Raw genomic sequence first — 14,220 nt, forward strand, 5'->3', positions numbered from 1 at the left:
ATCTTCAGAACGCTGGCACTATTGCACCATTATTTTCTGCTCTACTTCATCATCATGGTATTTAATTGTACGTTTCTCACATTTTCAGTACAAAATATTTTCTGTTTTTTCATTCTTTACATATATCTTTTGGTTTTCAATACTAGTGTTTATATTTAATTACCATGCAAAGATGTATTTTGTCATCTATCTGATTTTTTTAAAAGTTCAAAGATCGCCAAAACCCGGAATTACCCATATCCGCTTCCGAAATCGGATCCGATATTAGAATTTACTTCTCATGTCAGCCATTTTCTTTTCAATGTTGTTTTTGTCAGATACGATTTTACTCGAATTTACACATTATTTGTCGGCGATTTTCTGTATAAAGCTAGCGGTTGAACAAAATGAACATCGTTGTCATGAATAATAATGCTAAAAACAAGTTTTGAGATCGTTTATTAGGTACTTTGGTAAAAAAAGTTTGCAAAGTTATTTTTTATTTCCTCTCAAGTCGTGCATGTCGAGCGTAGCTAGTAACCAAGTCGAAAGTCCGACTGCAAAAGTGGAAGTTCGCAGACCTCGGACAGCCGCTAATTGAACCCTTGCCTCCAAATTGAAAATATACAAAAATTTCGTCTTATAATTTAAAATTGCCGCCAACAGCATGAACAGTGGAACTTATTTTAAGACTACTGACGTAGTTGACTACGTATTGGCGACAAACAATATTCCTACGACTTTTGCCATTTGGGAAATCTAAACTACTTGTCTTTAGAAATTTTCGGCGATTAAACATTTCATATATTTGTTCTTTGACAGCTTAGCCAAAATCTCAGGGGATAATAAACTACATAAAGATTTCTAATGTGCCCTACTTCCTATCTGAACTTCAAAACTTTTGGATAAATCGACGATCATTTAAGGTTTTTCTGATCCTATTTTTTGTAATCAAGAATTAAAAGTAAGAAAAAACTGTCCAATTAGTTATGAATAACATAACATCCAGCTAAAAAATAACAATGGCACATATTTCAGCATTTATTGGGGTGAACACAAATCGAGGGTGCTCGCATAAGGCAGCTTAACTGCCTAAAAACCGACGACAGACGACTCTCCTCTGCGATTTTCGTCGCAGGCTCGACAAAAAACCCCGTATCAGTGCCATCAGAGATAATTCATGTGCCTTTGATAGACAGTTTGATATTCAGGCTTGATTTTAATATAACGATTTGGTATGACATAATTTGTAGAATAAGATATACAAATAAGCAAACACCAGAATGTGTGACTATGTTCTCAGTGTTTTGAATTTGTTTAATGAGTAAGTATTTTTTTAAACTATGCTTAAACACCTCTTGCTATAAGTTTTCGTATTGTGGCAAGTAATGGAGCGTAGCCCGCAGCATTTCCAGCTGAAATTTGGCCTGATTCAAAAATCTGCCAGTGTCCTTGAGAGTTTCTAGACACAGAACACATAACAACTGCTTGGGAGTTCCTGGCATGGTGAAATGTAGTTTTACATAGATCCACTCTTGGCTTTGAAGCATCATAAAATTTTAAGCTAGGGTTCGGATACTGGGCTATAGTTGGCGCGGTCCAAGCACTTAATGTAAAAAACAAATGTGTAATATCTGATGGTATTTTCTTCAGAGAAACTTTAATCGTATGATGTCCAATTCGCTGTACACTATTCATAACGTCACCAGAATGTCGAACAGCTTTTGTGCTGCTGGTGCAATTGTCATAATCAACTGCATCCACAAATGAATTTCCTTTAAACAACAGACACGAAGCATCGAGATAGTCCACTCCATGAACAGGATAACCCCAGTACAAATCAAACACCACATCATCAAAATTTTCTGGAATACTGAACAGGCAAATGACTACACAGATCGTGGTATTTGGTTTGACACCATAATCGGATAAAGTTGCGTAACTTCCATTCTGTCTAATGGCCTGTAAAGAGCAAACTTAACTTTAGTACAATAAAACCTCCCGCGACAAAGTGTAACTGTGTTTGGTAGTGAAGTGACAATAATTCTGCCGTATTAAACGCAGTTGAATCTGTTAACAATTATTTTTTTAATTTATTAAGTTTGTCGAAAAATAAGACGTCTTCCATCTACACAACAACATACTTAGTATAAGTGCTATTATTCAATTAATTAATTAAAGGAAACAATTATATGTGAACACATAGAAACTTTTTTACATTAATATTAAAATGGATTCTAATAAAACAGAATAGTTCATCCGATTCATATAATCAAAGAGCTGAATAGCTCTGAGGGGAAAGACGGCCCTTGTTTCTATTCATTTTTCTTTTTTTTTGGGGGGGGTGGGGTATCTTTTGATAGTCTTCATATAAAGAATGAAAAAAAGAACAGCTAGAACATGTACAAAGGTTGACAATATTGAATTCAATTGTTGTTTAATGTAATTTCGTTTCCTTAGTTTAGGATTCAATTTGGACCAATGGAAGAGATCTGCATCTTCTAAATCTAAACATTCGATTAAAGTTGATAGTTAATTATCTAAAATTCAAGTGAATTCTGTCATTTAACAACAACTACAATATATTTGGAAATCTTAATTGTGTACCACTGAACTGCAGGCTAGGGCCATTTTCCATTTTTTGTGACAGTACTAAGATTTTAAAGTTTTTTCTTAAGAAAGTTTGGACTGAAAAATCTATTCAGTTTTAGATTTCCATTGATAAAGTTCCCAGTTACAACTCTCATCACAGGGATATAGGTACTAATAAAAAAAATATGATTGATGTAAACTGTGTGAAGCTTGTTTCCAAATCCTTCATTTTGAAATATTTCTAAATTTCATGAATAAATAGGTATACACAACAAAATGCAACATTTTTAATTTAACTCAATTTATTTTTACCATTACAATGATTATGTTGGTACACAAAGATTTAGTTTAAATGGAAGACTAATAATCATAAATCAAATGAAATGTCACATTTTGATTGTTCAAATACATTAACTTTTATTTTAGTGCAGAATTACTAATCAATTGAGGTGCTCCTGAATTGGAGGAAGATTCTCAAAACAGACTTTTACAGAAAAAAATGAAAAAAATCGTTTCTCTCCCCTATCTCATGTATTCCCACGATCTTTGTTACTTTGAAAGTTGTTGACCTACAAATTAAAGTACTACATGTTGATGTTTGAATCATCTACAGCAAACATTACTATGTTTAAATTTAACAAATACCAATTTTTAATTAGTGCACGATCTCTGAAAATGTTTTAAATAACCAGTGAAGGATATCCCTGCTTCTGTGTAGTGTGGCATTCCAACAATGACGTCACTATAAAATATAATGTAGGTTCGATATATTTAGAATATCTCGTCATACTGATTTTTCCGGATTGTAAAGGAAACGTAAATAGTGTAAAGGAGAGCTCAGGATACGATAATTTCGCGAGAAACAGAAGGGAAATGTGTAAAAAAGTGTTTAAAGTCAAACTATTCATTTGTGTGTCTCCCTCTCATCAATTTCAGTAAGATTTGTTGGGGGGTTTTCCACACTATAAAAACAAAATGAATGATGTGAGGGAATGTCACTCTGGTCAACCCCATAGGGGATTGACGGCTTGAAGCCGTCTTTCCCCCCAAAAATAAGGAGATGTTATATGATTGCAAATGAGACAACTATCCACCAAATTTCAAATGAAGTAAATGTAGGCAATTATAGGCAACCCTACAGCCTTCAACAATGAGAAAAAAAACATACCATACGGTGGGCTATAAAAGACACTGACCTGAAAAATATGAAACAATTAAAATGGGAAATCTAACGGCCTTATAAAATTTATAAGAAGAAAATATTTTCGAAAAAAATAAATATGACAGTCACGAACCAACGACAACCACTGAACTGTAGGCTCCTGACTTTTTCGAATAACGCAGATTTTGGATGTGACTGTAAAAAAAAATCGTAGCACTTCTTCGAAAAGGCAGTTATGGAATTTCTCTTTACATTGTGCACATTGTACGACAAGAAAACTGCGGAAAGAAATATTTTATAATAACAAACTAGAAATTTTATGACTAGTCACTATGACCACATCAATATTTGTATTTATGTGCATGGAACAAAATAAATGGATCATGTCAAAATGGAAGGACCCTTTTTTGTCAATGTTGTTTACTACATAAGGACCCGGTTTTGTCTCAGTATAGTTTTGTTTTGAAACCACAATCTTTTGTTAAAGCTAGTACTTACACACTAATATGAATAGTGTCCGTCAGAAGAAATTAAAATTTGAGTCATAAAGATGTTATTACAATAGAAACCTGTTGTATTAATATATATTTTCGAAAAAAAAATGGAGTAGACATTTTTCGAACGCTATACGTATTTCTTATTCAGTTGATCTATACAAAAAAATAGATTTATGTACAAAATGTGTACATTCCTTCATAAAATGGTTTTTCTGAGTCTTAAATATCAAGTTACCAACTTAGTGTTTAATAGTATAGATGCCATCTAATTAACTATCGAGATGACCCCGAAAACTACAGATGGTCAAATAACACGATTTATACTGTACTCGTTCTATTTGAGAAGTAACGAATATCAAGGCTCAGGCCATGTGTAAATTTACAACAAATCTATGGCTTCCATGAATTATTTTAGATTCTAATATGGTCACTAAAAAACTGAAGCGAGGGTGGATATGCCGTGTGTATGGCTGTTCTTTTTTAGTCCCTGCTAGATAAAGCTAAACAAGAATTAATAAATCTGTAGCTTGCCTGAGTTATTTCGTAAATAACTGCTATAAAATGTGCTCAAACATTTGTCACATCTAATTTACATGTTTTTCTCGTAAGCTACCGTCAAATCAAAAACTGACATAATAAAATTGGCATAGCGTTTGCAAATAGGTTCCGATACATGTGGATTTGCGTGGGAGGTATATTGTAACATCTATTATTATGTATACCTCTGAGCCTTTGCTAAGTATATATATATCGAGAATTTTATCATGGTGTTGTTTACAAAGCGAAACAAGCAAATTCTATTAGAATTAAGAAATAATTCACGGGTTGGCCCTTCATGCCGATATTGTACCCCTCGCTCTTGAATTTATACTGATTTTACCACGGGTTGACCCGTTATGCTAAATATTTTTCAACGAGAGACCAGCTTTGTTGAAACCGATATTAATTGAAAAGTTTCAAATATCGCTACTACACTCAATTTGTTAAAATACGACTTCAAACTGATCTCATGATGATGAGAACTATAATATGCTTATCATTAATTGTGTATGTATATATGTAAAAATAAAATCCCAACATATTACTCTTTTACTAAATGTATGTGGATTTTGGTTTCGTCTAGAAGGAATGTGAAAATTGAAAGTGGAAATGACTATCATTAAAGTGGATAATGTCAAGTGCCGTTCAACCAGCTTCAGTCTAAAATTATCGATGAAAAGTGTGTATGTCTATTTAGGTACGTTATTTTCAATTTTCTTCGAAAGGTGTTCCTTTGCTATTCATATCCCACATCGGAGTAACATTCCAAGATTTTGTGCAAATTAACTTACATGCATCTCGTTTCCTTCATATAACAGCTTTTGTTTTGCTCTTTCGTGCTTCATATTCTCCTGTATCTTTCTCTTTAAGTCTTCAACAGTCATTAGAGGAGTAAATGGGATATTTACAGACTGTCCAGTTAGGCCTGTGACGTTAACATACTGATTGCATCCTCCAATATCTACCAATGGTGTGTAGGCCGACTCGTACTCTTTAAACTGTTTCGAAAGTGTTGCTTTGAACAGCTGCATAGTTTGTGACTGTTTTGCAATCACTATGCTGCAATTAGGATGAGGACATATTCCATTCTTCTCAATATGATCCAAAAAACACTGCAAAATAGTCAACATATAAAATAGATCAAATATGTCTTAAACGTTAATTTGCAAAATCGGCTGATAGTTGTGATTTTATAATTAAAATTAATTTCAACTTAAATAGATATCAATGTGATGACCTCCTATAATTAAGTGTGAATTAGTTTCAAAGCATTTGGTTTAAGAAAATTTAATTTAGAATACTAAACGAAAATGGGACAAATGGACGGACGGACGGACCGTCAATTGTAACACTTATGCCCCTGTTGCCTACAGCGGAGGCATAACACCCAATGAGAGATCTTATTTTGCTTCGGATCATAAAATGATCAGCAAAACGAGATCTACAAATAGATCACCGTGATATCGTCAGTGAATTCCTGAAGAGTTTACCATTCGGATAGTATTTTGACATATATTTGCGTGTTTAGTTGCAATCTTTAAAACTATAGATGATGATGAATATGGAAGTGTTGAACTACCTTGACTGGCCATATGTATATATATACTGTGAGATTCCGCCAGTATATACGAACCCATTGAATGACTGCAAGGGTACAGCGGATCCATGTACACTCCCTAAGGATTAATGGAGATGTGTCCTTTACAATATTAACCCACCACCAGAACAATCCCCATCCCAACATCGCCCAAGGGAGCATGTACTGAGGACACCGGGAAGTCTGTTATTATGGTACAGCCCTCGCTCGGTCGGTTTTATAGAGAGAAACTGTAAACGACAAACATGCTGAGATCTAATATGCAAGATTAACGGAATTTTGACAAAAGACGACTATCAGGCGAAAAGTATGAGTGTTTGTATATTTTTGGAGAAATCCCATATCTCCGTTACTATTGTAAAAAATGTTCGTCTTTTTTTACCTTTGATAGGTTATCAATGAATCAAAATCTAACATTACAGGTGAACTTTTGTCCAATCGCTGACCACTGGCCGACTCATTCATTGCATGCACAAAAAAAAAAATGCTGGTGTATAGTACTTTAACAAACGTTTATCGATTAATTTTCAGAAATACAAGCATATATTACCCGGAGACATGTAAGCGATGGATGATCACATTCCGTCGATCCATTGTAAGGTGGGTATTCATTGGACAATTTTTCCACTTTACAAGAAATGCAAGCCATGTTTCTGGTTAGCTGAAAAAATGCATATATCATTAAAGGTTACTGGACATCCAAATTTAAAGTAAACGATACAATTATCAAATCAAAATCACCCATTATTTGTCAACTAAAACTAAATTTTAGGCAAAATAAGTGTACCGATGTTCATATTTCAAAACTCCACTAAAGAGATACAAATCAAAGTAAAATCTAAGTACTGAACATCGGATGATTGCAAGTTCTTGTGGATGGTCAAAAGCACTTGTCACAGAAAAAGATCACATTTCTATACCTGAAAGTGAGATAAATGTACAGAGATATATTTTTTCTGAGACAAGTTCGTGCGTGGATACTGAATAAATTCAACAGCACCGTTATAATTATTACATGGTCGTGATACAAATCAGTACACACGTGTTTCAGTCTCCTGGTTTGTTTTTATATAATATATTTATACATGTATAACAGTTACATGTATATATAATTTTCATCCATGTGTATATCTTTCTATTCTATTATTGATAATTCTAATTATAGTGCAGTGCAAGTGCATGGTGGACACACTTCTGTAAAAATTCGATTTTTCTAAAAGATTGGATATGAGTAGGCATTCATATTTTCCTGTAAAAACAATTACAGAGTTACCGGTCCTTGCCGGGATTGTCGCAAAACTTTCTTGAGATATTCTTCCGCATGCTTTACACAATTGTTCGGTACGTGTGCATAGATATTATCAATGATATTTTACTTATATATTATGTCAAACGACAAAACATTTTCATATCATTAATTTATGTTCTGAACAAAAATATGCTTATCAGTATTCATTGAACGGAGATGTATTTATAACAAACGATAAGGAATGTTAATTGTAAAAAGTAAGTGATGAAATATTCACGGCTGTCATTCGGTTTATCGAGAGAAATGATCGTGAGAGAATACCTAACGATGGTCATGCATTGCAATCGGGTAGTGAAAGGTAATTTATTTATAGTAATTCTACTTTCAAATCTGTGAAAAATCTGCTGTATTTTCAAAACGCGGAACAAATCCGGAAAAATAAATATGTCTGTCAAAATGAATTATTTTTCTTCATATTTATGTACAATAATATTAGAAAATATGCAAAACTTTTATAGAAAACACAAAAGGCGCAACTCAAGTCTGTTGAATTCACTAAGGAAAAAAACACGTTTTGTACCTATAGTGATCACATTCCAAGATGTAATAATATATGTGAAACTGAATATTTGGTGAGTCAAATGGTATATAAAGTAATATAAACTATTCTTTTCCTTGAAACCGTTTATTTTGATTTTGAAAACATTGAATTCTGTTTATATTTCACCAAAATCGGTCGTACAAGATCGGGCATTGTATCATCTTGATCGTGAAAGACAAAGTGTGAATTTGCGCTTTTTACCTTCAGCACTAAAGTTCATTTCAGCATCAAACACTTTGAATATTTGCCGTTTATACTTTGATGCACCTGTGCAAAATTGACAAAAGACATTTTCGCTTTTGACCTATAAAAGTATAATATTGAAATATTAGAAAAATTACCAAATTCATGGAAAGATGTACAAAATCAAAAAGAAAAAAAAACGGGTAAACCAGGAATAAAATAATCAAAGAGCTGAATAGCTCTAAGGGGAAAGACGGCCCTTGTTTCTTTTTTGTTTTTTTGTTGTTGTTTTTTTTTTTTTTTTTTTGGGGGGGGGGGTATCTTTTGATATTCTTTATATAAAGAATGAAAAAAGAACAGCTAGAACATGTAGAAAGGTTGACAATATTGAGGTCAATTGTTGTTTAATCTAATTGTGTTTCCTTAGATTAGGATTCTATTCGGACCAATGGAAGAGATATGCATCTTCTAAATCTAAACATTCGATTAAAGTTGATAGTTAATTATGTAAAATTCAACTGAATTCTGTCATTTAACAACAACTACAATGTTTTCTAAAATCTTAATTGTGTACCACTGAACTGCAGGCGAGGCCATTTTCCATTTTTTGTGACAATACTCTAAGATTTTTTATTATTTTCTTAAGAATTTAGTTAGGACTGAAAAATCCATTCAGTTTTAAATTTCCATTGATAAAGTTCCCAGTTACAACTCTCATCACAGGGATACAGGTACTTATAAAATCAAAGTGCTGGATAGCACCTCAGGAAAGTTTGCAACTGTATATGTGTATTATTTCAAATATGTATTTAATCACAGTTCGGATTTTTCAAACTAAACCATTGTCTCGACAGCAATTTCCAAAAATCACTTTTTATGCTCCATTAATGGGCATTATGTTTTCTGGTCTGTGCGTCCATCCTTCCGTCCGTTCGTCTGTATGTCACATTCAGGTTTAAGTTTTTGGTCGAGGTAGTTTTTGATGAAGTTGAAGTCCAATCAATTTGAAACTTAGTACACACTAGAACACACCCGTGATATCGCGGGTCCGTGACTGAATTAAAGTATATAACTATGCGTAAGCCTTATCTTAGTATTGGGATTGTCATCTGATAAAGTCATGCCGATTATAAGATGCACAGTTTTCTCTGCTATCAAAATCTTTCTGTTAGAACCCGTCGACCTGGAACTTATCAATTATTGGTAATATTAATTATTTGGAAAACAAAAGGTCCTGGAATGGAGTATTTTTTAATCAACAGCATTGTCCTATGTTAATTAATTTAGTTATAAATAAAGTTGAATTTTTTTATTCGCTGTTTTATGTCATGCCCGCTAACAAATTGAAAACTGTACCTATACGCCTTATTTTAAGTCCAGACTTTTAGTATTGGTATTATCATCTTAGAAAAGTCTTACTGCTTTAAATACTACAATAGGAAGAACAATTTGACAATGATTGAATTTAGTAGTGTCAACCCTGTATTTATGACCCGTGTATATAGCAAAATCCGAAATACACCGTTTGGTGGTGCGCCTGTCAGATGAGAAACGTACAGATAAGGTAATAGGTAACAGGTGAATATACTATTGGTATCGGTATCGGATTCGACCCGAAACTTGTTAATTATTGGCAATATTAAGTATGTGGAAAACAAAAGAGTCTAGAGTGGAGTACTAGTAATTTTTAATCAACCCCATTGTCCTATATTGGATATACATAAAATTGAATTCTTTGATTTGTCGTTATTTTAGTATTATAAGATGTTCCCTATGATATAATCTTTCTAATTTTTATGCCAAATTAGAGTTTTTATTCCATTTTCACGGTCCACTGAACATAAAATTTGGTTCAGGCAAACTAACTGAGTAAGAGAACAGAGATCAATTTTGGGATTTATGGACGTACGTACAAGGGACGTACATACTTACAGAAAAAAACAAGGATAAAACTCAATATGGTGGGGGCATAGCAATAGTAGTATGACCTCAGGAATAAAAAGTTTATATACACTAGATTCATACAATGTTGATCTGAGGTGCTTATAACCCTATAATACATTTTAGTTGCTGCTGTGTGATTACCATGGAGGCAATGACATTTGAAATTTCAGTAAGATTTGTTGGGGGTTTTCCACACTATAAAAACAAAATGAATGATGTGAGGGGATGTTACTCTGGTCAACCCCATAGGGGATTAACGGCTTGAAGCCGTCTTTCCCCCAAAAAAACTTAGTATACGTTGCTTTGCTACCGAAAGAGAAAACGAAACATTTATAAATGGAACATTAAAATTTTTACATAATTCTTCAATTGATTTTTAATAGATCGAGGAACTGTACCATCATAGTTTATATTGGCTTGTGAAGACCGAAATTTTATGTTTAATAAATAAAGGCAACAGTGAAGTATACAGCTGTTCAAAATCATAAATCGATTGAGAAAAAAAAAATCCGGGTTACAATCTTAAACCGAGGGAAACACATGAACTCTAAGAAAATATATTTTATGTGAAGTTATGAACAAAAAGGACGCACAAAAAAGGGAGCTACCTTTTGATTTTTATGAGGAGGGCTGAGATGAAATTAAAAAAAATTAGACAGTAAAAAGAAAACTCAGGATAAGCAATTTGGGGGGGGGGGGGGGACACACTTTTACTTAATACACATATTTATCATTGTTTTTTTGGTACTGTGAATTTAAAAAAATGATATATATAATAGTCAGGATTCTACTTCGTCAAAATTATCTCCCTATTACGCCAGTTCATTTTCACAATCGTAGAATTGGAAGCCATTGTAGGGATGACGCGCTGCCAATTTTGCTCTTGAAAACCGATAAATTTATCCAAATAGCACCATTATGATCCTTATATGTCAGTTGTATTTTAAAAGACAAATGCATCTACTAGTTAATGAGCATCAGTTAATGATCTTGTCTACATTGATTCAACTAAAAACTTATTGTCTGATCGGTTGTCAGGTGGAATTTTCGAAAATTCTTAAACATTTAAAAAATTCTAATTAAATATTTCGTGGAAGGGCAGACTAAAACTTTTCAGTGGTTGAAGATTATAAACCCTTATTATCACACACACAAAAATATATTTTTTCGAAGATATACATTTTCATTTTCCAACTTAAAAGACTGTCGTCAAGTACTTTTAGAAGAAAATAGCAATTCGAACACACCTACTCTGTTTTTGTGAATTATTAGATAGGTATTTCACTTGACCCATATATTTCATCTTTTCGTACTGTGATTTCTTTATGTTATAAAGTCAACCTGTAGCTTTGATATATAAAAAATTATAGAAACTGAAGTGAGATGATATATCAAACACTCTTGCTTTGTACGTTTTAAAGACAAATATACACCTCAATCACGCCCTAACATGATAAACAGCTACGCCGTGAGCGCATGATACGCCCGACGTCTTGTGTGGAAGTTTTATGCAATAATCATAAATAGTTTCTGAGAAAGTTTTAAGCAATAACCATTATTTTTTTTGAGACACGGCGGGACATGTGAACCCCCCCCCCCCCCCCCTGTTTGTTTTTACAAAACACTAAATATCACTAAAATAAAAATTTTAATCAAACCAAAAAGTATACAGATCTTAAGATTAATATAACAAAGAAGTGTGTACAGTTTCAAGCAATAATCATAAATTGTTTTTGGGATAACGCGACATGTAAAAAAACCCTCCCCTTTTTTACAAAATACTCAATAACTCAAAAATAAAATTTTGAGTCATCACCAAAAAGTATACAGATCTTTAGATTAATATAACAAAGAGGTATGTAAAGTTTTAAGCAATAATCATAAATCGTTTTTGAGATACGGCACGACATGTAAAAAAAAACTCCCATTTTTTTACAAAATACTCAATAACTCAAAAATGAAAATTTTAAATCATCACCAAAAAGTATGCAGATCTTTAGATTAATATAACAAAGAAGTGTGTAAAGTTTTAAGCGATAATCCTAAATCATTTTTGAGATACGGCGCGACATGTAAAAAAAAACTCCCATTTTTTTTACAAAATACTCAATAACTCAAAAATGAAATTTTGAATCATCACCAAAAAGTATACAGATATTAAGATTAATGTAACTAAAAAGTGTGTAAAGTTTTAAGTAATAATCAAGAATCGTTTTTGAGATACGGTGCGACATGTGAAAAAAAAATCACACCACTGTTTCAGTAACAAAGTGCCGTAACTCAAAAAGTTTAAAATCTTAATTTCACCAAAAAGTATTCAGATCATTTGACCATCATAAGAAACAGCTATATTAAGTTTCGTGAAATTTAGATAAGTCGTTCTCAAGTTATGGTGCGACATGTTTACGCCGGACAGACGGACGGACACCGGACATTTGTATATAATACGTCCCGTCAAAATTTTGACGGGCGTATAAGAAGGTGCACTCGATTTTCTCTTTTCGATATAATTGTTACCCGTATTTGGGTCTTTTTCTTGAGTCACATTATAGAAGGGCAGACACGAAAATTACTGAACTGTTATGTTCTCCGTCCGTGGTAAAAAAAAAATCAAAAAAATCGGAGGTTATGCATTTTCCAATCTAATTAAAAACCGATCTCTCATCGTTCCTGTTTCTGATATGTCGCGTGGGAGATCTAACGAAACCCGCTTTGAGGTCACATGTGAGTGACCTCGTAGGTGTGTCTTTTTCGACCAATGAAATTGAGTCTTCCACGATCTTTGAAGTTTAACGTAAGGCAAAGGGATGTAACTCATTTTATTTACGACGAAATCGTCAGTCATAATAATTCATAAACTTTTTTGATTGGCTTATTAATAGGTCGTCAACTCATTTGCATATCTTTATAAATTCATGACTTTTAGTTCACTCACATGTGACCTCAACTTGAGCCGGTTTCGTTAGATCTCCCACGCGACATATCAGAAACAGGAGCGATGAGAGATCGGTTTTTAATTAGATTGTGCATTTTCTACATCCAACTTGATGGATACCTATGTCGTGATTTGATATATAATCGTTCTGCACTACTATGTAATAGATAAATTGAAAACTTATGCAAATGGTGTTTTTAAAATAAAACACTTCGTAATTGAGAAGAAAACTGTCGTTTTATTTGTTTCTGTTAACTATTATTTTTTTTGTTACTATAGTAAACATTACAGAAGGCATTTATCGCCTTCTCTTAGAAAGAGCTGCGATTCTTTTGTTCTATTTCAACTGGGTTTCCGCCTGAATATCAATATGTAGCCTAATTATATAATCTAATGTATGTACTGTAAATTCCTCCGATATCCGAAACCAACCCTCGACAGCTGAGGGTACAGTGGAATACATGTACACTCCCTATAGGGATTAATGTGGATGTGTCACTAACATATTAACAATGTTCAATATTTACAATCCCCACCCAACACCACACCGGACATAATCTGTTATTATGGTGGAGGAAGCCGAAGTACTCGGAGAGAACCACAGGCTGCTCGGCAGGAACAGACAAACCGAAGAGATATCAGCAGATTGATCTCCAGGTCAAAGTCGGGAGCAACTTTAACTAATCGAGGCGCCAAAAGTACCCATTCTAGTTTAAACTCCGTTCTGGGTACCATTGGTGTGTGTGAAAATCAGGATCTTCAGCACTTTGGCCATCGGTCTCAACAACTAGATGAAGCGAGAGGATTTACATGAATTAAATATTTTTAGCTTTTATACGTTTTCAAGACAATTCAGTCAACTCAAACACGCCTGAAAGTAAAAAGGTGTAGCCGACTTCCTCTTTCCGATAAGGTCGTTTCTGTTTTTGTGATGTTTCCCA

The 14,220-nt window shown here is 33.4% G+C and overlaps 1 protein-coding gene across 1 annotated transcript in view; it reads right to left on the reverse strand.

Annotated features, from left to right (window-relative positions):
• Positions 1–1,138: 1,138 nt before the first annotated feature.
• Positions 1,139–14,220, reverse strand: part of LOC143047085 (uncharacterized) — a 33,931-nt gene continuing 20,849 nt past the window's right edge. Inside the window, exons 2-4 of the mRNA XM_076220049.1 lie at positions 6,918–7,028; positions 5,562–5,882; positions 1,139–1,941 (exon numbers count right to left, since the gene is read on the reverse strand). Coding sequence (XP_076076164.1) covers positions 1,327–1,941; positions 5,562–5,882; positions 6,918–7,016 — 1,035 coding nt within the window. The 5' untranslated portion in view covers positions 7,017–7,028 and the 3' untranslated portion in view covers positions 1,139–1,326. The remainder of the gene's footprint in view (positions 1,942–5,561; positions 5,883–6,917; positions 7,029–14,220) is intronic.

Source organism: Mytilus galloprovincialis, chromosome 9, assembly GCF_965363235.1.
Source record: "Mytilus galloprovincialis chromosome 9, xbMytGall1.hap1.1, whole genome shotgun sequence".
Lineage (NCBI taxonomy): Eukaryota > Metazoa > Mollusca > Bivalvia > Mytilida > Mytilidae > Mytilus > Mytilus galloprovincialis.